The sequence below is a fragment of the Sorex fumeus genome, unplaced genomic scaffold (assembly GCF_029834395.1).
Source record: "Sorex fumeus unplaced genomic scaffold, SorFum_2.1 ptg000072l, whole genome shotgun sequence".
Lineage (NCBI taxonomy): Eukaryota > Metazoa > Chordata > Mammalia > Eulipotyphla > Soricidae > Sorex > Sorex fumeus.
In genome coordinates this window covers 53,036,279-53,060,276 of record NW_026606129.1, presented here as the reverse complement: position 1 = coordinate 53,060,276, position 23,998 = coordinate 53,036,279, and the positions used below count along the sequence as shown (strand labels likewise).

The following is a 23,998-nucleotide window of genomic DNA, read 5'->3' as shown; positions in this document are numbered from 1 at the left end:
CCAACCTGTGAGCCCCAGATGTTATCCCAGAACATTGGGGTTATCTGCTGATTAGATGGATGTTAGTGGGTGGCTGGGTGACTGGGTGGGCAGGCTCTGGACAGAGTTGGGGGTGTGGTTGCTGGTTGAGAGGGGGACGGATGCATCTGCCTGGGGCACTCTCTGACTTGATGGTCCTGAGCGGAACCTCCACACCAGGACTGCTGGCTTCCTGTGCAGCCCCTCTGGGCTCAGTTGGGCACTGGGCCCTACCCTGCCCTCTGAGACGCTTAGCTGCCGGGTCACTTCCTGCTTTGTTTCTCTCCACAACTCAGATGCTTGACTCCGCCCAGGACCACCTCAGAGGCCCTGTCCCTGCCACCCTGGTGGAGAGGCCCAGATGCTCTTGGAGGCTTGGGGAGGCGGGTGATACAGGCTTTATTGTCCCACCCTCCCACAACCCCCACTCTATGCCAATCCGATGCCGACAGGACAGGCAGCCATGTGGGCCAGTGGGCGCCGCACTGCCCCTCAGAACAGAGCAGGGACGATGTAGTCTCTGAGGTCACCGTCCAGCAGCCCCTCCCCATTGTTGTGCACGAACCAGCAGGCCACCTTCACACCCACGCTGGCATCCCTCCTGTAGTCTTTCTGGGAGCCCCTGGGAGAGAGGAGAGAGAAGCTGAGGCCGCCGGGCTCGGTGCCACAACAGAGAAGAGGTGAAGCCAACTCGAGGGGCCAGAACATAAGCAGGAAGACAAGTGGGGTGGGAGAGACGGGCAATGGGATGAGTCAGGCTTTGCAAGCAGGAGGTCTGGGTTCGACCCCCAGCGCCCCACGAGGGTCCCCTCAACTACCCTCCAGCACGGAGTTCAGTTGGGTGCCCCTATCACTCCCTCCCAGAAAATAAGCAATAAAAGGAGGCCACACAGTTCCTCCTCGGAGAGGGGGTCTGGGCCTTTCCTGATAAGGAAGGACTTAGGGGAGGGTTCCAGAGGTCAACGAGGGGCCCCAAGGACCCCCACCCTTCTCTCCTGAGCTAGCCAGGGGAGACCCTCACCTGGTGACCTTCAGCCGATGGTTCTTCACCACCATTGTGGCCACAGGCTTACTGGGGTCCAAGCCGGGGCGGATGTCAGACACTTCAAAATCCAAGGGGTGGAAGAATTGTCCTGGAAACAAAAGCAGCTATCAGTCATGAGAGCGGTAATACTGCCCGGGAGTGTGGCTGGGAAGGCTGGTGTGGGTTGGGGTATTGCCTGGGTGGTGTGGGGTCAGGGTGTTGCATGGGTGGTGTGGGGTCAGGGTGTTGCCTGGGTGGCGTGGGGTCGGGATATTGCATGCGGGGTCTGGGGATAGTCTTCTGTGTGCTCCTTCCCCATGTGAGGCCCCGGCCTGCATATCACCCACTCCGTACCCAGCAGCCCATGCGTCTGAGCTGACATCCGGTGACTGTCCACCACATAGAAGCCCAGAAAGTCCCGGTGGACAGGATGCTTCTTCCACACCTGGTGCAGGACCACCACAAAGGTGACCCCATCTCCAAAGGAGAGGACTATGTTCTTCTTCCTGTTGATGGCCATGGTCATCCTAGGAAGGAAGAAGAGATCAGCCAGACGGCCCAGCCGCTATGGTTCTGGGTGTCTGGACTCAGGGCGTGAGGGCAGGGCTCTCCCCGCAAGTCACCTGACCACACACAGCCTCCATCCCAGCTGCAGTGCTGCAGGCGAACTGCCTGAGCCTGCTCCTAAGTGGATCCCCGCTCCCCCATAAGCAGGAAAGGGGCTGGCTTGGGTGCCTGGGGAAGTTGGGGTTCGAGCCTAGTTCAGTATCTGTCTATGAGACTTTAGAGCCTTCTGGCCTCTGAGTCCCACCCTTCCTGCACCCCCGCCCCCTACACACACACCATCTCCTGCCCCAGGAGGAGGTGGGTAGGGCACCATGGTTACTCATCCCTTGAGACCTCCTAAGACCCTTGGCCTTAGTGGGTCTCAGAGAGTCTGCTTGGGGCCTTACCCATTTTGGGTGACCGTGACCGTGTCCAGCCAGCTGAAGGTACTCTGGGCCTCCCCATTCCGCAGGTTGATCTTCTCAGGGGTCACCTCAATCTGGACATCCAGGTAATCATTGGCAATGCCCAGTTTGCCAAAGTAAGTGTTCCTGGTCTTGGAGTCAGCACTGGCTACCTTGTCCCCGATGATCTCCCCGTGGACGGTGAGGCCTGTGATAGGTGGACAGTGATTTCTAGCTGGACATTAGGCTCAGCCAGACTGGCCAAGAAGTAGGAGGGGGCACCCCAAAGAGAAACCCGGGCTACACCTGGATGCAAGCCCCCTGGCAACTGAGGGCTGGTGCTGTGGGCTGGTCTGGTCTGGAGGAAACCCAGGCCCAGATTGCCTTAACTCAGGCTACTGCCCCAACACCAGTGTCCGGAGGACTCAGGGACCCCATGCTTCCAGCTTTTATCTACATTTTGGATTTTGTTTTGCGGCTATACATCGTGGTGGTGCTCAGGGGTCACTTCCTGGCTCTGGGATCAAGAACCACTCCTAGTGGTGCTTGGGGGACCATATGCCAGGGAATCAAACTGGGGTTGGGCACATGCAAGCGCTGTAACCCCTAGACCTGATGATGATGCGTTGTGGCCCCCCAGGGGCTCCAGACCTTCCCGGGCTGAGCCCCCGAGCCAGCACCCCGGAACCCCCACCTGTGACGGGGTCATGAATGAGACGCAGCACGGTGCCTGGGTCCTCGTCGATATTGAAGCAGAGCGCATCATCCTTCTCCGGGACTTGGATGATGAAGTGGGGGTCCCCATCCACTGCAGGCACAGCAGAGAGGGGGCTGTGTCTCAGAGCCTCTTGCTGCCCCCACCTCCCCTCTCAGCCCCCAGAGGGTGAGTTCAAACAGCCCGAGAGGCAGCGCCTCCCCCCCAGGAGGAGCCAAGGAACTCACCGTAGTAGTAGGATGTCTGAGGAGGGGGCTGGTAACTGACCCAGGTTGCAGAGCTGGAAGGAGTGTTTTGTGAAAATGGGGACCCTGGGGATGGGGAGATGACTCAGAGGGCAGGCACAGAGCCCTGGGCACCACCTAGTCTCCCTGAGCACAGGCAGGTACAACCCTGATGATCCCCAACACTGACTGAATTCTAATAGTAATGAACTCTAATATCAACTATTTGCAAGCTTATATCAGGATGTTTACTATGAAACAAATACCTTAAAAAAAATAAGCAGACCTGTCTGCTCGCATCTGCCCCCCACCCCAAGTGGGGTTCGTGAAGGGGAGGGCATGCACCCCCAATGAGCTGAGCCTGACATCCCCATGAGGAAGAGGAGGCAACAGAAGCTCTGGCTCCCGATGCTGGGCAGTCTGCCAACCTGCCCCGGGAATGGGCCTCACACAGGTCTGCGAGGCCCCCAACCCCGGGTGTCCCCAGAACAAATTCTTGTTCCTCCATGCTCCCTAGGGCCAACATTCTGGTGTTCCCGCTCAGGGTCAGCTTGGGCAGGCCCGGTCGTCACTTCCAACTCTCAGCACCTGGACTCCCCTCCCCCTGTTCAGGTCCCTTCCAAGCGGGGTGAGTTTCCTCTTGTCCAGCAGAGCCTTCCAGGGTGCTGGAATGGCTCTGGGCAGTGCCCCTTTACCCCTTTCCTCATTCATGTCGTCTGTGTCGATGGCTCACTCCGTCCACAGCCCCCTTCCCAGCCCTCGGCCACTCGGGCCCCACCCTGCGCCCACTCACCGTCCCCTGGCTTGTCTGCGATGGCTGTCTGCTCCTCATTGTCCTCAGGCTTGGTCACCACCATGGAGGTCAGTGGTGTCACGAAGTGGTACTTGAGGGACAGGTCCAGGGCCTGGGCCGTGAGGTTCTCTTTCTCTTCACCCTGGGCTTTCTTGCTGAGGGGTGTGGGGGTGAGGGGCACATGGGGCAGCATGAGCTCAGAGGGCTCTTCCCGAAGCCCACCGCCCTCTGCTCAGACTCCCAGGAACAGAGTGGCCCCAGAGGCAGTGGAGACACCTCCCCCATGCTGAGCCCGCTGAACGAAGTCAACAATTCCCCACGCCCAGGACAAATGACCAAGCCCCATTGCCTCTGTTTCCCCACCTATAAAGCATCAGGGGCTGCAATGGCCCCCACAATCCAGGAGGCAAGCCCTCGGGACCTGCCAAGCCTTGGGCTAGAGGCTTCCTGGATGCACCCCCAAAAGAGGGCTGACACTCTGCTCAAAAGGGCCACCCTCTACCCCATGTGGCTAACACAGAGTCCCCTCCTGAGCTGTCTGGTGCCTGATATCTTGGGAGGGTGGCTGGCTGGGAGTGGGGAGCACAGCGTCAAACGACACCCTGTCCTCTGGTGGGTCCCCGCAGGTTGGCGTCTGCCCCAAAGACGCCTTCTGTGGGTACGACCTAGGAAGGGCAGAGAGCTGGCGGCAGGCCAGGGGTGCCTGGGGCTGTAGCCGAATGGTCCTGCTCCAGGGCACCCAGCACTTGGCCAGCACGAGCAGGTGTGAGTCCGCGAGACCACGTGGGGAGGGGGGACCAGGAACGGGGTTCTGCGGTGGCAGGCGGGGTGGCGGGTCACCGTTTGTCCAGCAGCTGCTCAATAGTGAGGTAGGCCCAGAGCCTCTCGATGTAGTCCCCAAAGATGTATTCCTGGTCCTGACGTGCCTTCTCCATTTCCTCCGCGTCTAGCTCCTCTGTGAAGCTCAGGTCATTGAGGGCCTGGAGGGGAGGACCAGACCCCAGCAAGTCCCACTCAGGGGCGACTCCTAGCAGGGGGTGCTGACATCCCAGGAGTGTCAAACCTCACCCCAGGCCCCAGGGAAGCTCACCCCGTGGCCCTTCACATCCGCCTTGAAATGGCTCATGTCCTTGTCTGCCAGTTTCCCCGCCACCACGATCTCGGAGCCATCATAGTAGTGCTTGTAGGTGCTCTGGGTGAGGTCCAGGATGGCGTTCTGGGGATATTCCACCTCCACACCTGTCAGCAGCGGGTTGGCTACCTCCTCGTAGAAATCCTGGGGTCCACACATGGAAACTGAACATCTCAGGGGGTGGGAGGGGGGCGGAGGGGGCTCCCCATGACACCTCCACATGTTGTTGAGTCCAGCCTCAACCAGTCCTGACCTCTGAGCTCTACCCCCATGTGGCCCGGAGAGGACATTGGTGGGCACTGTCCCTGTGCTGCAGCTAGGACTGGGCAGAAGAGGAAGGGGCGGTGTTCTTGGCAATTAAAAAGGGACCCTCGGGCCAGGGAGACAGAAAACAAAGGGTTAAGGTGCTTGCCTAGCTGAAGGCCCACCCCAGGTCTGATCCCCACCAGGAGTGACTCCTGAGTGCAGAGTCAGCAGAAACCCTCCCCACCCCCCACCCCGCCCTCCCAGCAGTGCCCCTCCCCCCACAGCAGAGAAAAAGGAGAAAGGACTCTAGAAACATCTGTGGATCTGTGGGAATGAATGTGACGAAAAGGAAGAGAAGGGAGACCAGTCTGAGACCCTGACGGGGCACAGGGATGCAGGGAGAGAGGGGCGATCACTGTCAGTGCAGGGGAGGGGTTGGGGCGGTCACCCCACTGCAGAGACAGGGGCCTCCAGGTTCAACAAATGAGAACCAGGGCACACGGCTAAGTCGTGATGTCAGGTTCATATCCAAGCCAGGTGCTTCAGCACATCTTGAAAGACACATACTTTTCCTCCTGCCCTGTCCTCATACCTCAGGGAGGGGCTTTATTTGGGGAGACAGACTTCACAGAGGTCATAAAAAAAAGGACACTTGGATGGGCTCTCAAACCTATCAGTGTGGGGGGCTCAGGGAAAGGGGACACCTGGACACAGGACTAGACCCACACACAGGTGACCAAGGGATGGACAGGGTATGGTCCTCTCCAGGACGGGGCCCAGGATGGCTGGTGCTCAGCCCTTGGGGGACGCCATGCTTGAGAGGCCATCGTTCTGAGCTGTAAGTCCCCGTGTCAGGGCTGACTTCAAGCACTCTTCACAAGCCACTCGCTCTTTGTGCAGCGCCTGGCGCGTGTTTCCAGAAACCACTTTTTACTCTAATAGGGCTGCTGTGCACATGCTCAGGCCCTCTAAGGCAGGAGGCAGGCCTGTTCTGTTAGCCAAGGACAGAACCAGAACCATTTGTGAGCCAGGGTGGATTTGAGCTCAGAGGGAAGCTCTAGCCAATAACTGAAGGTGAGGGGCCGGAGCGGTAGAACAGTGGGGAGGCATTTGCCTTGTACGCAACCCACCGGGGTTTGGTCCTCAGCATCCCATATGGTCCCCCGAGTGCCACCAGGGGTAATTCCTGAGTGCAGAGCCAGAATTATATCCTGAACATAGCTGGTATGACCCCACACTCTCCCCCCCCAAAAAAAAAACTGAAGATAGACTTGGGTGAGGGGGGTGGAGGTGGGGGTGAGAAGCAACTCCCAAGGGACTAATGAGCTCCTTGTTCCTGGAGGTGAGCAGGACAAGGATTACCTGCAATTGCAAGGTGGCATCAGAAGCCTCATAAATGCGCCGGGCAAACCCGTTGTTCTCCAGGGCCAGCTTCTCCAGGAAGTTGTAGTCTACATTGTCGCCAAAGCCCAGGCTGTACAAGGGGAACTTGCCGCCAATAGCATTGCGAGCATTTGCTTGGATGTCTTCCGGTCTACTGACTCCTGCAGGGGAAGGAAGCCTTGGTGCTCTGGGCCCACCCCTGGGGGGGCTGGGGTCAGCTCTGTCCACATGCTTCTACCCCCTGCCCACTCAGAGCTCTGGAGTCAAGGCCCTAAGCACTTCTAGGGGCAGAGGGTGGGTAGCCTGGGAAGGGGAGGCGGGGCCCTGCCTTGGAGAGCTCCCTGGGCCTGGAGGACCGTGGGCTGAACTGCTGCAGAACCAGGCCATGGCCACACCCGCCCACCTCACCCTCATTGGCTATGCCGTCTGTCAGCAGGATGACGATGGAGGTGCTCCTCTCGGGGACCTGGTGCTCCTCCCGGGCCTTCTTCAGCATGTTGATGCCTCTCATCAGCCCGTCATTGATGTTGGTGGCTACACACAGACAGCAGCAGGGTAGTGTCAGGGGGTGATGAGTGAATGGCTCATGCTTTCAGAGGTGGCGGGGGTCCACGGAAGGGCCTCCCAGGGCAGCTGGAAGGATGGGCGTGGTGATGGTGAAGGCAAGTTGGAAAACATCCTTTGGGGGCCAGCGGTATCTGGGGTACATGGGGATCATGTGGGGTATCTGCATGGCACGAGCCCTCAAGTACCACCAGGTGTACACTTGGAAGCCCCCAAGCACCACCAAGGTCACCCTTGGGTGTCCATCGGCTCTACTGGGTCCGAGCAGCACTGCATTGCCAGGATGGAGTATTGGTTGGTGGCATGTGGTTAGGTTGGCTTCAGGCCCCCTGAGTAGCACTTAGCAGAACTCATCCCCACCCCACCCACCCCCAGTAACTCAGATATCTCTGTGGCCTTATGTGACAGCACTTGGGCCAGAATCAAGTATTAGAGAGAGAGAGAACGGGCTTGGGAAGGACACAGGAGACACTTCCTTGGGGCCTCAGGAACTGCTTTCCCCTCCCACCTCTCCACCCCATACCCTTGCCAGATACTCCAGTCCCAGTCAGGAGGGGACCCAGCTTTGAGCAGCCAGCCAGGGAGAAGCAGCAGAGCCTGCCCTCCCCCGCCCCCCGCCCTGCTCACTGTCTTCAGCGGCTATATTTGACACGAAAGTCTTGGCCTCCTGGATGTTCTCTGGTGTGGCTTGAATTAAATGGTCCTTCCAGACACGCACTTTGGAAGCAAATAGGATGAAGTTCAGGTAGTCATTCTCTTTCATGTCCTCCAGGATCTTGAAGAGCGCCTCCTTTGTCTGGGAAGAGAGCAAGGAGCAGTGCAGAAGCTGACCAAGATGGGGTGGCCAGCTGGGTCCTTCCCAGCTGAGTGGCAGGCAGGGCAGAGAATGCAACAGGTGGGTCAGGGTGTGTGCCTTCTATTATCCTGTTCCCTTTTTTCCTCTGTCTTTAGAAATACCAGCCTTGGATCTGGAAAGATAGCATGGGGTAATATATTTGGCTTTGCACACAGCAGATCCCAGTTCAATCCCCAACACTGTATGTGGTTCCACTCATCCAACCCTGCCAGGAGTGCTCCCTGAGCATGGAACCAGGAGTGATTCCTGAGCACAGAGCCAGGAGTTATACCTGAGCACAAAGCCAAGAATGATCCCTGAGCACAGAGCCAGGAGTGATCCCTGAGCACAGACCCAAGAATAATCCCTGAGCACAGAGCCAGGAGTGATCCCTGAGCACAAAACCAGAGTGATCCCTGAGCACAGAACCAGGAGTGATCCCTGAGCACAGAACCAGGAGTGATTCCTGAGCACAGAGCCAGAAGTGATCCCTGAGCACAGAGCCAGGAGTGATCCCTGAGCCCTAGAGCCAGGAGTGAGTCCTGTGCACCACTGGGTGTCTATAACCCTCCAGCTCCCAAAAAGGGTAAAAATAAAACAAGGCCATTGACGGATGGGGGAAATCTGGCAGGGGGTAGAGAAAACTCAAGTGACTGAGCGCATGTTTTGTATGTGGGAGCGCTGAACTCAATCCTGAGCATCACATGTGGTCCCTGGAGCACTTCGGAGAGACAGCTCTGAGCACAGAGCCAGGAGCAGGGTATTTTCCCCACTCGAAAAGAAAAAAAAATTTGCAAGGAAGACTTGGCTTGTTGGTCACCCTTGCATAGATAAGGCCCTGACTTTGGTTCCTGGCACCACACACGCAAATAAATCCCCCCCTCTTGTGACCTGCTCTTGCCCGCCCTCTCCCCACCCCCGACAGTACCTGCTTTAATTTCTGATAATACATGGAGCCGCTGACATCAATCACAAACACCACATTCTTGGGTACCACTGGGAGGCCGTCAGGTGCGAAGAAGTGCACAAAATAGCCATTGACAATCTGGAGAAGGGACAGAGGTTCTACAGCCACCCCGTGGCTACTCTGGCAAATCCGGGCCAGCATTTCCCAGCAGGGACAGGACGCCCTTTCCCACACTTGTGGGGTGGTGTGGGGGGCATCTCCCCACGTCGTGCAGGGACCCTGGAGGTGGCAGCGGCAGAGGTGGCTGTGATGCCTCGGTCCCCCACCGCCTCTGTGCTCCCTCCACCGGGACATGGAGTAGCCGGAACCCATACCTGTACATTAGCTGGGGACTCTCTGTTCACGTCGTAGGTGATGGTGAAATCTCCATCGAGCAGCGAGTCTGTGCAGGTCGGGCAGGAGCGCTGCTGGTCCACGCTGGGCTTGAAGGACACGTGACCCTGAGGGTGTGGGGGCAGAGGAGGGAGGAAGGCCTGGCTCAGCACCTGCCCGCTGCAGACCTCAGCCCAGAAGCACAGCCTGGGTGAGGGGGAAGGACCTCGACGGGGTGAGGTAATTGGGGCAAGCTGCCTGTCCCTGGAGATCAGGGTTCCTTGGAGGCCAGAGACTGGGTCTGTACGGCCTCCCCCACTATCTGTCTACATTGGCTCCAAAGCCCCAAGCTCGGCCTCCCTGTTGCTCTGCCCAGGAGGAACTTCCGGGAGGCCATTTGGCACCATCAAGAGGAACTTCCTGCCAGACACCGTGCAGAGAGGACAGAGGGACAAGGGCAGTGGTGTGGCTGCGGCCAGCAGCTGTGTGTGGGCTGATGGAGGGGGTGGGTTATCCCCCGATGGGCTCAGCACCCCCCACCCCTTCCACAATATCTGTGTGAGTGTGTTTGTCTCTGTTTCCGCCAGTGTGGTCCCGGGGAACATCTGGGGCTGGCGGCCGGGGTCCCCCAGCGCAGGGAATGAACTCTGTGTCCCATCTACTCCTCAGTGTGGCCTCAGCAGAGCTAAGAGAGACCCTGGGGTGGGGGTTGGGGTGGGGGTCTCCACTCTCTGGAGTATTAAAAACTGGAATGTCCCAGACCTGCCACTTCCTAAGTGTCAGTGGCATTGGGTGTCCAGCTGTGGCTGGGGAGAGGCTCAAAGGTCCCCCGTGGTACCGTACAGTCTCCTGAGCAAAGCAGAGTGCAGCCCTGGTGGCCCTCAGCACTGTTGTGGACCCCCCCAAGAGATAAAACTAAAGAAGAACCCTCCTCCTTACCAGTGCTTATGAGACCCAGGTCCTCAGCAGGTGTTGGTGAGAAGCAGGCCCCCCCTCCACTTCACCCCTGTCCAAGGTGGTCAGGACGAAGAGGAGAGGGTGGGCTCATCCCCACTTTCTACCACATACTTCCTCGTAGAAGCCGGGTCCCAGAACTCAGACCTGTCCTGCCTGGGTCGGGGTCCTGCCCCTGCTTCCGACCCCTGCCCACCCTCCAGGTCCCAGAGACATCTCCACCTTTTTCCCCGAGAAGGACTTGGTGAGGGCACTGGCCAGGAGGTCGTTGGTGATGAACGAGGCCTGTGCGTCCAGTGAGCTGATGCCCTGCGGCTCGAAGATGTCTGCGGTGATCTGAAAGGCCGAAGGTCAGAGAGGCCAGACCCGGAGGGAGGTCAGTAGCGAGCAGTGCTGGGGCATCCCACCAGGAAAATCACCACGAGGGCTTGCCAGAGGACAGTCTTTGCTCTGGCCACTCAAGCAGTTACAAGTGTGACAGACTCGCTGGGTGACGTCACCCTCAAGGGCCAACACCTAGGTGCAGCTTAGCCTCCCCCCCGAGGCCCCCAGTTGTAACTGCCCACAAACCTCCTCTGCCAAGTTGGGGCTGCCTGGCTCTGCCCCAGGGGCCCTTCCCTGCGGCCCCTCCACTGCCACCCTCACCCCCACCCCAACCCCTGCAGCTTCCACAGTTGCTCACCTCAAAGTGCTTGACCAGCTGCTTGGGCCTGACCTTCAGGTACATCTCGTACTTGCCCTTGTGCCTCTTCAGCAGCTCCTCGTAGGTCAGCTCAAAGGTGACCTTGCTGCCCGCAGCCACGTTCACGGACACCGTGAACTTTTCCAGCTTCCTCCCAGAGGCCCTGAGAGGGGACAGAGGAGTTTGTTCTTTGGGGCTCTGGGGCTCGAGTCCCAGCCCTTTAAGGAAGACCCCGAGTCACTCTGAGACTCCGTTTCCAGGTGGCACCATGGAACAAGACTATCAGGGACTTGGTGTATGATAGTAACGAGGGTGGCAGTGGTGAGGATGGCACCCCGCAGTCCACACTTGCTCCAAGTGCGGAAGGCGGCACTCACTTGACCAAACCAGCTGTCTTGCCCTGGGACACCGCCTTATCATACTGCTTCTGGGCCACTTCCTTCTCCTTGATATTCCCAGGGTAGGTGACACCATCGATGGTCCTGAGGGAAAAGAAAGTTGGGGGGGGGGGCGCACATGTAGGGGGCCCACCTCCTCTGAGCTCAGACGCTGCAGCCCGAGTACTCACAAGGTGAAGTTGGTGATGAAGGCCGTCTTGGGCAACTCCACATCAAAGGAGACCTCCTTGGCGGTGTCTGCCCGGTTGGTGGCCCGCGTGGTGACGGTATTGTGGGCAAAGCGGGAGGTGACCCTGCAGTGGATCTTGGTACTGTAAATCTCGATGCCGTCCACCACCTGCAGGAAGGCGGGGGGGAGGGGGAAGAGCTGAAGGGGGAGCCCCTCTCCCCGGGGGCCACCCCACACCCTGGCTCCATCCCTTGGCAGATGCCACAGCTCTGGCTGGTCAGTAGCCCCTACATTCTCTTGCCAGTGGACCAAGTGAGGCTCTGGAGAGCATCCTTGGCCCCCACTTTTAGCAGGCCACCCCTCTTCTGAAGGACACTCTCCCTCCTTGGCGCTAACCTGTCTCCAAGCACCTGTAGCCAGTGAGAGCTGGTAGAGACCCCAGTGGTATGGTCTTTCTGACACCCAAGGCCTCTGTGGCCCCCTCCCCCACAGAGCACCAGGGCTCCGAGCCCCTCCAGGCAGCTCCAGGCAGCTCCTGCCTCTGCTAGCCTCAGTCATTGTCTCTGCTGGGGAGTGCCAACCCAACTCTCTCTGTTCATCTCACACCTCATTCTCCAAAGACATCACACACATCTGGGCCTGTGGTCTGGGGGAACTGCCCAGCTTCAGCTGGCGAACAAGCACTTAGATGCTGTGCTCAGGGTGCTTGTGGTCCCAGCACCCTCGTTCCCACGGGGCAGTGGACCAAGTGAGGATCTGGGGTGACATGTGGCTGTAACAATGTCTGAGAGGCCAGCTAGCCATTCTCCGGGAAGCCAGGGCATGGGGTGGGCAGAGCACTGCTGCGAGTGTCTGGGGAGCGAAGGATTCTGGCCCAGAGGCCCTGCAGGGCCTGCCAGGGCTTAGGGACACGAGAACCCACCCCTCCCACTATTAGGCAACCAACACCACCTTGTTTGGCCTCTCCCTGCCTGGTGAAAGTTCTTACCATTTCCGGGAGGCTCCGTTTCTGCAAAATTAAAGACAAACAGAAGGGTCAGGCCAAGGCCAGGGTCACTGTTCTGGGGGAGCGGGCTCCAGACCGAGGTCTGGGTTCAGCAACAATCCCACCCCAGGCCCCATAACACAGACCCACTCAGAGTACCATGTCAGGGTAGGAAGGGCTCTGAATAGATGGGGAAACTGAGGCACAGAGTGGGCAAGACCAAGCAACCAAACTCAGACCATGACACCTGCCCCAGGTACTGTGACTCACTCTGCCTTTCCCTGGGCCCCAATCCCTGAGGTCTTCTTCCAGGACACCCCGCTTCCTTGGTGCCCACCCGCTACCCAGGACTCTGTTCTCGGCCTCTTCTAACAGGCCCTGCCCTTGTCTCAGACATGGACCTTCCCTGCCATCGGCGCTGAGAGCACCCATGGGTCCTTTCACAGCCGGGGAAACAGGTCCAGAAGGTTGAGAGGTTTCATCTGGAAGCAGCTTCCTGCCCAGTGCCTTGGACAGACCCAGAAGCTTTATTTTTTAATTTTTTATTTTATTTTAGTTTAGTTTTTATTTTTGGGTCACACTCGGCGATGCACAGGGGTTACTCCTGGCTCTGCACTCAAGAATTGCTCCTGGCAGTGCTTGTGGGACCATATGGGATGCTGGGAATCGAACCCGGATCGGCCGCATGCAAGATATGGCCAAACGCCATATCTGCTGTGCTATTGCTCCAGCCCCACACCCAGAGGCTTTCAAGAGGGGTCATACTCACCCCAAGTGGCCGGGAGAGGTGCCCAGGGAAACCAGAGGCCACCAAGCAGGAAAGCAGGGCCAAGAGGAGGCAGGGAGCGCGAGCAGACGCCATGGCTGAGCACGCCGCTTGGGCTCGGAATGCCTTATATGAGGAAACTGATGTTTTCCAAGGGAGGTCAGTGACCTACAGTGCAAGGCGGGTGGTGAGGGGGCGGGAGGTTCGAGAAGAGGGAGGCTCCTCTGGGCGTTGGGAAGGGATCTGCCTATGCCAAAAGGTTCTGGTGTTTACTGTCAGGAAGGGTTGGGGAGGGTTTGCTCCTGAAGGCTGGAGCCCCACTGAGAAGGCATTGCTGAGCATGGGGGCATGGTCCCAGGACTCTGCATCATTCTGGAGCACTGACAAAGCCTGTAATCTGGCCCCTCCCTTTGAGAGGCAGTCAGGCCCAAGGAGAACTGTTCCCCTGAGGCCGGGCTTTCTGTGACCCAAGCCTTATTCGTCCTGTCCCCTCCATCATTCCCAGGGCCCTGGAAGAGGGCAGAGCACACGTGTTGATCTCTGGTTCCAGCTTGCTCCGCTGAGCGTGCGCTCCTGCACATGGCCTCTCTCCTCTCTCATCCCTCCAACAGCCCTAGTGATGAGGAAAGAGTGACCTGCCCACGCTTCAAACAGGCGAACGCAGAGAGCAGGACCGACCAAGGGACAGATGAGTCTGGGAGAAATGACAGCAATGGGCTGCATTCGGGATGTCCTTGAGATGGTCAGAGTCTCACTTTGTAAACTTGGGAACCTGGGAATGTATCCCAAATGGGTTCATGTCCTTGAGGTGGTCCAGACTCTGCTTTGCAAAATAACATACTGGAATTTCGGCTTCTGTACTCTCCTGCCAGCTGCCTGTAAATGCCCACCCCCCATCAGATATCCTAGAAAATTGAGCTCTTACTTTAGTTCTGAACACAGTTCCTTTGGAGACGAGCTCTGCCGGGTCGCTAGTATAACAAACGGAGCCTCCCGTTTTTCAGAAAACGTGCTGCTTCATTTCTTGCTGACTTTTGGTGAGAATTTGTGCAACATTAGAACCTCCTCCCAAACCTTCCCCCTTTCAAACCGCTTGTCTTCCAGCTGACTACAGCCTGTTCCAGCTCCTTGAGGGCCTGGGCCAGGGACGTAATTCAGTTGTGCAGCATTTGCCTTGCTGTGTAGTGTGTGTGTGTGTGTGTGTGTGTGTGTGTGTGTGTGAGAGAGAGAGAGAGAGAGAGAGAGAGAGCTGGGGGTAGGCATCTGGGTTTGATCCACAGCACCAATACACACACACACACACACACACACACACACACACACACACACACATACACAGAGAGAGAGAGAGAAAAGGAGAAAGAGAGAGAAAGTGTGTAATAATACTGATACTGATACTGTCCTCCCATTGTTCATCGATTTGTTCTAGCGGGCACCAGTAACATCTCACAACAAATTGTGAGACTTCTTGTTACTGTTTTTGGTATATCGAATACATCATGGGTAGCTTGCCAGGCTCTGCCGTGCAGGTGAGATACTCTCGGTAGCTTGCCGGGCTCTCCGAGAGGGGCGGAGGCATCGAACTCGGGTCGGCCATATTGGCCGCTTGCAAGGCAAACGCCCTACCACTGTGCTATCGCTCCAGCCCATGTAATAATAATAATAGAGAAAAGACATGAAACTGAAGGGCTAGTACAGTGAGTAGGGCACTTGCTTTGCATGAGGCCAAGCTATGTTTGATCCCCGGCATCCTATATGGTCCCCCGAGCACCACCAGAAGTGATCCCTGAGCGCAGCCAGGAGTAAGCCTTGAGCATCTTCAGGTGTGGCCCTAAAACAAAAGTTTTTTGAAAAGGAAAAGACAAAATCCGGCTCCCTGAGCGCTTGCTTGGTTGATACCTTATGCTGAGATTTGCGTGTTTGAGTGTAATCTTCCCTCTACACGCCCGGCTCTGGGTGGGCCAGGCCTCATCACATCTACCTGCCATTCCCAGGGCCTGATCAGGACCCAGCTCCTGCTGCCTGTCCAGACCGCCCCCGCAAGCCTGCAGGGAGGCTGGATCGCTGAGTGTAGCAGGTGCAGCTGAGGCAACGGCACTTCACTTCCTCTTGGGCCCCACTGGACCCTGTCGGCCATCTAGATTGCAGGCTGGCTACCATGGGCCCACTACTCAGATGGTCTCTGGAGTCGAGGGACCCAGTGACCCACTCCTTGGTCACTGCAGAATGGAGCCGGTGAGCATGTCCAGGAGCCAGGCTGAAGCTTTGGGCCTAATGAGGGGCATCGCCGACTGCAGAGTCACTGGCTGCTGGGTGTTGGGGACGAGATAGAGAGATAAAGGAGACAGAATAAGTAGGTTTAGGGTTTCTTGATGTGTGTTTTTTGCTTTTTGGTCACACCTGGTGATGCTCAGAGCGTATTCTTGGCTCTGTGCTCAGGGATCACTCCTGGTGGGCTTGTGGGAGGCATGGAGGGTGGGGTGGGGTGCCAGGGATTGAATTCAGTTCTGCAGCATGCAACACAAACATTGTAACTACTGTACTATCTTCCCGACCCCCAGGAGGGGTAGTTTATGGGAGCTTTAGATCCAGAATGCTGACTCCTGGAGCCAGAGTGCTGCTCTGACGGGGATCCTGTAGCCGCTCAATCTCTGCTCCCTCTCCCCAAAGAAGCTCCCCTTGAGAAAGCACAAGACAGAGATGTTTGTCCCAATATACTAAGGCCCTCCGATGTGTAAAAGTCTCGCCCAGACAGATTAGAGAGTTAGGTATTTGACCCAAGAATGTTGGTTTCTCTCTTTCTGATGACCACTGCTTCTAAGCAATAAATATTGTACATGGAGGACGTAAGGGTTTTCAGTCTGGAGGCTAAGAGCCTCCTGGCCCCATGCATTTCCTCTTTTATTTCTGTCTCTTTTCCTTAATCCTCATGGTGTCCCTGCTTTTCCCGGGGCCAGTCCCTGGCAATTGGCACCCAAACAGGCACCTGGAGCAGAAGGAAGTGTCTGATGTTGACTGTAATCGAGGAAAACCCTGACAAATTGCAAGGACCCAGAACTGAGAGAGGGGGCTCCCTGCTGAAATGAAGAGGGAAGCTCCAAGGGGCACTGTATTCTGGATTGGTTTATCAGGGTAATTGTGGGACAGAGCACTTTCCAACATGAGGAGTGCATGTAACTCTGAAAATAGCTCATGTGCACATCAGGAGTAAAAATTAAAAGGAAGCCTTTCAACAACTATTTTAGGCTGTTAGGCAACATTATCTTTGGCTGCCCTTGCAGGGAACTTTAGATTTGAAACACTGAAAGAAAGTGATCTTGGATTCAAGAAAGGCCTTCAGACAAGGGGCCTCCATACCTGGTAGCGTGTGGTCCCTTTGCACACTCAGACTCTTAGGCTTTAGAACCATCACAGTCAAAATAAAGGGGACCACAAAAAGAGGAGGAGAAAGTGCCAATGGAAGAAGTGAAGGAGGAGGAATCACTAGTGAAGAAGAGGATGAGAGTAAATAGGATCGACGAGATAGTACAGTGGGTAGAACGTTTGCCTTGCATGTGTCGGTCTCAGGTTCGATCCCCAGCAGCACCCCATATGATACCCTGAGCCTGCCAGGAGTAACACCTGAGCATTGCTGGGTGTGACCCCAAAACCCTAACAAAACAAAACAAAAGAATCCCAGGTGTATCTGTTAAAACTTTCCTAAGGAAATAATTTCCCTTTAAATCAAATCCTAAATTTCAAAATCTTTAATAACCAGCCCTTTTTCATTATGTGTCCTAGTACGGACACTTGGCCCACCTGGGTGGGACAATGATCCCTGCATAATGAAAAATTGGGCATATTAAAAGCTTTTTAAAAGCTTTTGTTTAGATAAGAGTCATGTCAAACTTTTCCATTGCCCATGAAACACTCCAGTCTTTGTGATATGTAAGAAGACAGAGACATGGAGAATGCCAACTGGTTTGAGAAAGGTGAATGCAGCAATTTAAGGACCCTCCCAGCCAGACCTGCCCTCACAGCAGTGACTCCCAGGAACCGGAAATCACAGGGGTTGATTTAAAGGAGTTTCTGTAGGTACTATTGCTCTGGCAGCAGCCACACCTCTCCCTCTGTCTGCTAAGAAAACATTAATTCCCTCTCTCAGAGACAGGAGAGTTGGTACTGGTAACATCTCACTGTCTTGGGTTTACAACAACTTGTCCATAATTTAGCTAGCCAACTTTATACCAATAAAAGCGCTCTCTTGACCTGTTTCCCAAGTGAAAACAGACTGGGAACAGAGTCTGTTGTGCGAGTTTGGGAAATGCAGGAAAATTTTCCGATCAGTTCATAGGGCTATTTTTGCCCTGGGGAGTGCCCTTTTCTTTTTCGGTCCCACATCCGTGTCCACCCTGCACTCTTGAGGGGTCAGAATACCAGAAGGAGCAAATCAACCAACTGTATGTATGCAAGTGTGTCTGGATATATGGTAACCACCTTTCTGTTCGATTTATCTGTCAATTTATCTGTCAGTCTGTGTGTGGAACATGAAATGTTAAAGCCAGCTTGAAATCAGAAGTAAAAAATCTCAGATACAGACCTGGGTTAGCCAGTTAATAAACAGGGTAGCACTGTAGCACTGACCTCCCGTTGTTCATCGATTTGCTCGAGAGGGCACCAGTAACGTCTCCATTGTGAGCCTTGTTGTTACTGTTTTTGGCATATCGAATATGCCACAGGCAGCTATGCCATGGGCAGCTTGCCAGGCTCTTGCGTGCAGGTGGGATACTCTCGGTAGCTTCCCGGGCTCTCCGAGAGGGGTGGAGGAATCAAATCCGGGTTGTCCTCGTGCAAGGCAAATGCCCTACCCGCTCTGCTATTGCTCCAGCCCGATAAACAGGGTAAGCTGCATAATCACTAGAGGGTAGTGATATGCAGCCCAACAATTTTAAAAGTCTTTTTGCTTTGTTTATTGAGTGTGAACTTATTATACCATAAGTAAGCTGAACATTTTCTAAACTGACTACTGTGTCTATAAAGAAATTGTCATTCTTGACCAAAATGTCCTATTGGAAAGGAAATGAAATGCCTTAGCACCTGAAATTCTTGAGCCTTAGAACCAGTATTGTTTAGAAAGGGTTGTGGAATTAAGCTCAAAAGCTTAGCGATAACTGAGCTCTACACAAAATAACTGCAGGACTTTATCTTATAGGCTTGAACCAATTTCAGTTGAAATTAGACTGTTTTACAAAGAGTTTTACAAAGAGTTGTTGTTTTTCCAGCAACATAGTATCTCTGTATGAAATTATCAAATTTGAATCAAGGGATTTTTGAGCTTATACAGATTCTGACATTTTAAATGTCTTCTTTCTCTTGTATCTAATTTGAGTAAATACTGAATGTTTCTTTAATCCTAAATGAATTAAATAAGTTATTTATTTATTTATTACTAAATGACTAAATAAATACCTATTTTTTTTTGCTTCTACATGATATTATTAGAATATCTATCTACAAAATACTTATGGTTTGAGAAAATTAGTTTATTAGTTTATTGAAACCGGTACTAAATGCAATAGACCAAAATGTTAAAAATACTTAAAAACATTTGGTCTGTACAGTTTTAGGCAATTTAGATTTTTAATGATTCCAGGTAAACTGTATTAAGACTCTTCCCAGATAAACTATAGCCACCTATCTTAAATGAGAGATCAAAGAATGCCAGCTTCTACTCTGAAGGATTTCTTGTGCTTACTAATAAAACTGTTCCAACATAAATTAAATAAATAGACAGATAGAGGGTTGTGGGAAGGAAAAAGCTCTCTCTGATATGCAAATGGATCGGAAGACTCCATTTTATTTGTGCTTTTGCTGGAAATAGATGATTTGATACAAAATGAAAATTAACGATTAGTAACTAGTCTCCAAATTTCTTGGGAAATCAAGTTCCTAAGATAATAGGTTAATAAGGTAAGGTAAAGGTAAAGGCCCTCCCGTTGATCGTCGATTTGCTCGAGCGGGCCCAGTAACGTCTCCATTGGAGACTTTGTTGCTACTGTGTCTGGCATATCGAATACTCTCGGTAGCTTGTCGGGCTCTCCGAGAGGGGCGGAGGAATCGAACTTGGGTCGGCCATGTTGGCCGTTTGTAAGGCGAACGCCCTACCCGCTGTGCTAGGTTAATAAGCTTCATAAAATAAGAGATTAAACCTATAAAATGTGACTGGAAAGAATATAGATGTGTTTTTAAGCAAGAAAATGGATGGAAGTATCATTGGGGTAAAGAAAGAAATTCTGTTAAAGTGAGGCTGATTGGTTATGAAATGAAGTAAGATAAGTTACAGGACAAAAATGAAATTTTGAGAAATGTGTAGAAGGTTTGAGGGTTGTGCTTTAAGGAAAAAAACTGTATGGGCAAATGGAACTGTTTTAAGGAGATCTCTGAATTGTATCTGCAGAATTGTTCTAATACTTATGTTTTGATAAAGTTAGCAAAAAGGGGTCTTAGATAGATGTTCCAGGGTATAAAATCATTTTGGAACTAAGAACAAAAAATATTTTCCACACAGAACTAAATGAACCAAGCAAACATGATATTTCTGTTTAAACTGTATCATCAAAGTCTATAAGCTTTAACAGTGCTTCTTTTGACCAATTCACCCCTAGCAATAGTAAAGATTTGCACAAGCCAGAGCACAGTCAAGAAAAATTATGGTGGGGGTATGATGCCGCCAGCAGGTCAATTGGTACCTGTGAGGCAAGTGCATCAGCTTTCAGATACCCCAAAATTGCTGCTGTGCCTTTGGCCAGACCCCAAAAACTTGGGGCAAAGTTTACCAAGAAAGTAAACGGCCAAAAGTTAGGTATGTGGGAGACACACCCACAAACCACCTCTGGCTCAGTTATGTAATTGGAGGCATGGCTTCTCTGGTTCCTGATCAAACTGCTTAACGGCCATGATCCCAGAGACTCAGAAACGAATCTCGGAACCCAAAGGCTTTTGGCAGAAATGCGTCCTGTTCCTGCAGTAGGTTACTGGCGCTGGGCCACTCCAGGTGGGAAAAGGTTTCGTGCCTTGGCCTGTTCCCCTTGGCGGCCCGGTGACCACCATCCTCCAGAGGCCACTGGACAGTCAGGTTTGGGCCTGCAGTGACGAGATACGCCGGGTCTCACCAGTTGGGGGTGGAACCAGCCCTTTCCTCCCCATCCCAGTGAGACCCCAAGTCGTCGCCTACAAACGGCCTCTCTGGCTCCTGATCAAGCTAATTAACGGCCATGATCCCAGAGACTCAGAAACAAATCTCGAAACCCAGCAGCTTTTGGCAGAAATGCATCTGGACCACATACAAGGTGGCCGCCGCCTCGGAGCTTCTTGGAAAGCCAGGTATGAGCCGGCGGTGACGGGGCAACTGCAGTCTCATGGGAAGGGGGACAGTACCAGCTCATCCTTCACACCCTACCGAGGTCATGAGTTGTTCCCCACGAGCGGCTTTCTGGCATGGCCATGCTCCAGAGGCGAAAGGACTTAGTCCAGAGCCCGGCAGCTTGCAACAGAAAAGTGAATGGACCATGTTAAACTCTGGCGCCATGCCTCTCCGGGAGGGAAAGAGTGTTGCTCCCTTCTGCCTTCCCTCTCCCCCCTGCCCCCCAGCAGCAAGGTGGCCGCCGCCTCAGAGCTTATAAGAAAGCCAGGTATGAGCTAGCGTTGACGGGGCAACTGCAGTCTCATGGGAAGGGGGGCAGTACCGGCTCGTCCTTCAAGCCCTACCGAGGTCATGAGTTGTCCCCCACGAGCGGCTCTCCAGCACAGCCATAACACCAGATGCACAGAAACCAATCTCGTAAATATCTGGCTCTTTGCAGAAATCCAAAATTATAAGGCCGCTATTGCAGCCATGCGAGATTATTTGATTCTCATAACCAGCTGTAGAAAACAAAGTATTTCACAATGCCTTTTCAGCAATTCTGATTGTTGGGGGAGGGGGGAATTCTAAAGAATAATGGTGCATCTTTTGTTGAAATAATGAATGTAGAGAAGAGTTAAGTGGAAATCGTCTGCCTCACAGGCATTGGGAGGGGTGGGAGAGGGGTATATTGGGGTTCTTGGTGGTGAAAAATGTGTACTGGTAAAGGGAGAGGTGTTTGATCATTGTATGACCGAGACTTAAACCTGAAAGCTTAGTAAGTTTTCCCACAGTGATTCAATAAATAAATATAAGAAGAAAAATAAATAAAATTATGAAAAAAAAAAGTAAGGTTGGAGTTCATGCCCAATTAGATCAGCTAATCAGTGGCTGAATAAATAGCAGTACTCCTACATAAAAAAAAAAAGAAAAAAAGAAAAATTATGGTCCTTCCCATTATCTGTCCTATGACACTCAAAGTTATCGCCAGGGCAAAAATACTCATTCAGGAACATTGGTTGATTGGTTTGAGTCATTCTCAAAGGCTCACTCTTGGCTCTGCACTCAAGGATCACTCCTGGCATGCTCAGGAAGTTCGAGAAATAAAACCTGGGTCAGCCATATACCAGACAAATCACCTTCGATGTACTACCATTCAGGATTTTTATGGTCCCAACCCTGGGTAACAGGCAAGATTTTTTACATTCCTGCTATGCAGCATGGGGGTTCCTGAAAGAATGAAGACAGGGAATAGCATAGCATGTGTCCCAAAATCTCAAAATGTTTTCCAACAATGGTCTATTCAGCATACTACTGGGATGTCTTATAGTCCACAAGGTCAAGCTATTGTAGAGAGAGCCAATGCTTGATTTAAGGCCCAATTTAAAAAAAGGAGGAAAATAAGAGTTCCCAGACAATAAATAAATAAAGCCTGATTAACTCTAATTTTTTTTTAAATCTTCAAGGACAATAAAAAGATTTAGTGGCTGAAAAACTTGGAGCAGAGCCCAGAGTGAGGGGTTAGAGTGAGGAGACTGAGAGTGAGGGGGGCAGAGAGTGAGGAGGGCAGAGAGCGGGAGTTGGGGGAGGGGGCATGAACTCCTGACTGGAAGCACCAGGGGCCACCAAATCCAGGACAGAGCCAGCAGAAGGAGTTGGACAAAGGCGGTGACGCGCAGACAGTGGCAGTTGCTGGGCAATACCTGTTCTCCAGCCTCCAGAATCCTCACTCCAGCCTGAGGTGACTGAGGCACTGCCAGGGTGGACTGCAAGCCAGGTAAGCAGACTGGGTGCCTTGGAGCGGGACAGTCCCATCTCAGCTCTACCCCGTCTGTCTGATCTCTGGCTCCCAGGATGGCTCATGCCAATTGGGTCATGTTCAGCTCTGTGGTCGTTGCACTTGTTGGCCGGAAATAGGAACAGAACTGTCCAGCCCGGGGCTGGAGCGATGGCACAGCGGGTAGGGCATTTGCCTTGCACGCGGACAACCCGGGTTCGATTCCCAGCATCCCATCCTGAGCACCCCTAGGAGTAATTCCTGAGTGCAGAGCCAGGAATAACCCCTGAGCATCACCGGGTGTGACCCAAAAAGCAAAGGACTGTCCAGCCCTCCCTGACCACCCCATCAGGACCCTGCCTCAGCCTGCGGGTCTCCTGTTCTCTTGAATCCAGGTCATTGCTCCTGGCCCAGGCACTGGGGTTTGGCGGGAAGGATGATTCTAGGAATTTCAAGGCCACTCCAGAGTTCCCAAGGGATAGTTGGAGACTTGCAGACACCATGAGTTGGCGTTATCATTTGGGACTTAGAATTAAATGGTAACTAAGAGACACTCGGGTTTGCCCACTTCTAAGCACTTGAAAGGAAGATGGGCAGGCCTGGCTGAGGGTCACCCCATAGTAGGCAGCCAGAACTGCTCCTTCAGAAATCCGGATGCTCCTGACAGTGGCTGAGCTCTGAGTGTCCTGGCCTGTGCCAAGGGTGCTGCCTCCTCAACAGGCCACCTTTGGGTGCCATGTTGGTGTCCTCAATAGGGGGATCCCTGAGCCTTGTAGGGAGTAGGAGCTGGTCAGTGGCCATAGAATAAGCAGAGATGCTTGGGAAAGGAGGGGTCGGAGCCTCACCCACTTTCCTCTAAGGCCAGTGGTCCGTCCCTCATGTGTTGCTGTGTTCCTGGAGTTGCGTTTTAACTGGACCCTAAGATGACCTCAGGAAAGGCACCTCCAGGACGTGATCCTGAACTCCTGGGTGAGAAGTGGGGACTCCTCTAAAATCACAGCTGCCAGACACTATCCCAGCAACTTACAGTCATGATTTCTGATAACCAATTCTTTGCTTCTCTTTTCTTTTCCTTCCCCTCTGCTTAGCCCACTTATCTGTGTTAATGCAGGCTCAGCTGAAGCCTCACCCATGAATTGTGGTCCAACTACACAATGCCTCTGAAACTCACTTCCCCTTAGGTGCTGTCATTTCTCAAATGAAAACCTCCAGGTGGTCTCCACAAGAAAATAATGTCTAGAGAGTGCAAGCCCCCAGCTGGGAGATGGAGGGGCTGATGGAGGAGGCGGCCCTGACTCAGCGGGGTCTGCCTCCAGCTCCTGGGGAACCACTTTAGGAGTCCAGTTCTACAGACACTTCCCAGCCCTCCCCTAAACGATGCTTCTGAATGTCCAGAGCCAACCCTCCCTGCTGGGGCCTGTCACTCTCTGCCTCGCTGCCTGACCGTATGGGGTCACCAGGACAGACATCGACTTCATTTGAAGCAGCAGCTTCAAATCCCCGCTGGGCTGCTTCTCAAGAACTCTGAAATAAATGCCATAGCCTCAGTTGCCCCCCACTGTGCAGGCACCTGAGGTGAGTGGTCTTGGCCCATTCGCTGCATGCCTGCTCCACCATCCTGGGTCCGCTGTAATTCCAGGGCCTTCTGAGGGGCAGCCTCTTGGGCTGTCTCCTTGCCACCCTGGCACCCCCTTCCCAAAGGCAACCAGACTGGGGCTGTGCG

General features: G+C 53.7%; 1 protein-coding gene across 1 annotated transcript; it reads right to left on the bottom strand.

Moving 5' to 3' along the window:
* Positions 1 to 412: 412 nt before the first annotated feature.
* Positions 413 to 13,237, bottom strand: ITIH3 (inter-alpha-trypsin inhibitor heavy chain 3). Its single transcript, XM_056129658.1, has 20 exons — positions 13,121 to 13,237; positions 12,355 to 12,375; positions 11,368 to 11,534; positions 11,177 to 11,281; positions 10,800 to 10,962; positions 10,340 to 10,453; positions 9,166 to 9,291; positions 8,813 to 8,929; positions 7,677 to 7,845; positions 6,894 to 7,019; positions 6,465 to 6,646; positions 4,815 to 5,000; positions 4,565 to 4,704; positions 3,725 to 3,879; positions 2,935 to 3,018; positions 2,687 to 2,800; positions 1,996 to 2,200; positions 1,397 to 1,569; positions 1,040 to 1,151; positions 413 to 640 (listed from the first exon to the last, which is right to left on the bottom strand). Exons 1-20 carry the CDS (start codon positions 13,211 to 13,213, stop codon positions 511 to 513), a joined length of 2,682 nt encoding a protein of 893 aa, XP_055985633.1. The 5' UTR covers positions 13,214 to 13,237; the 3' UTR covers positions 413 to 510.
* Between the last annotated feature and the right edge of the window lie 10,761 nt (positions 13,238 to 23,998).

Excerpts from the sequence above, each read along its gene's own strand:
- ITIH3 (XM_056129658.1), bottom strand. The coding sequence starts at position 13,213 with ATGGCGTCTGCTCGCGCTCCCTGCCTCCTCTTGGCCCTGCTTTCCTGC. Across the intron at positions 2,801-2,934 it reads TCAGACATCCTACTACTACG|TGGATGGGGACCCCCACTTC; the intron begins GTGAGTTCCTTG and ends CTGTGCCTGCAG. Across the intron at positions 2,201-2,686 it reads CATTCATGACCCCGTCACAG|GCCTCACCGTCCACGGGGAG; the intron begins GTGGGGGTTCCG and ends CACCTATCACAG.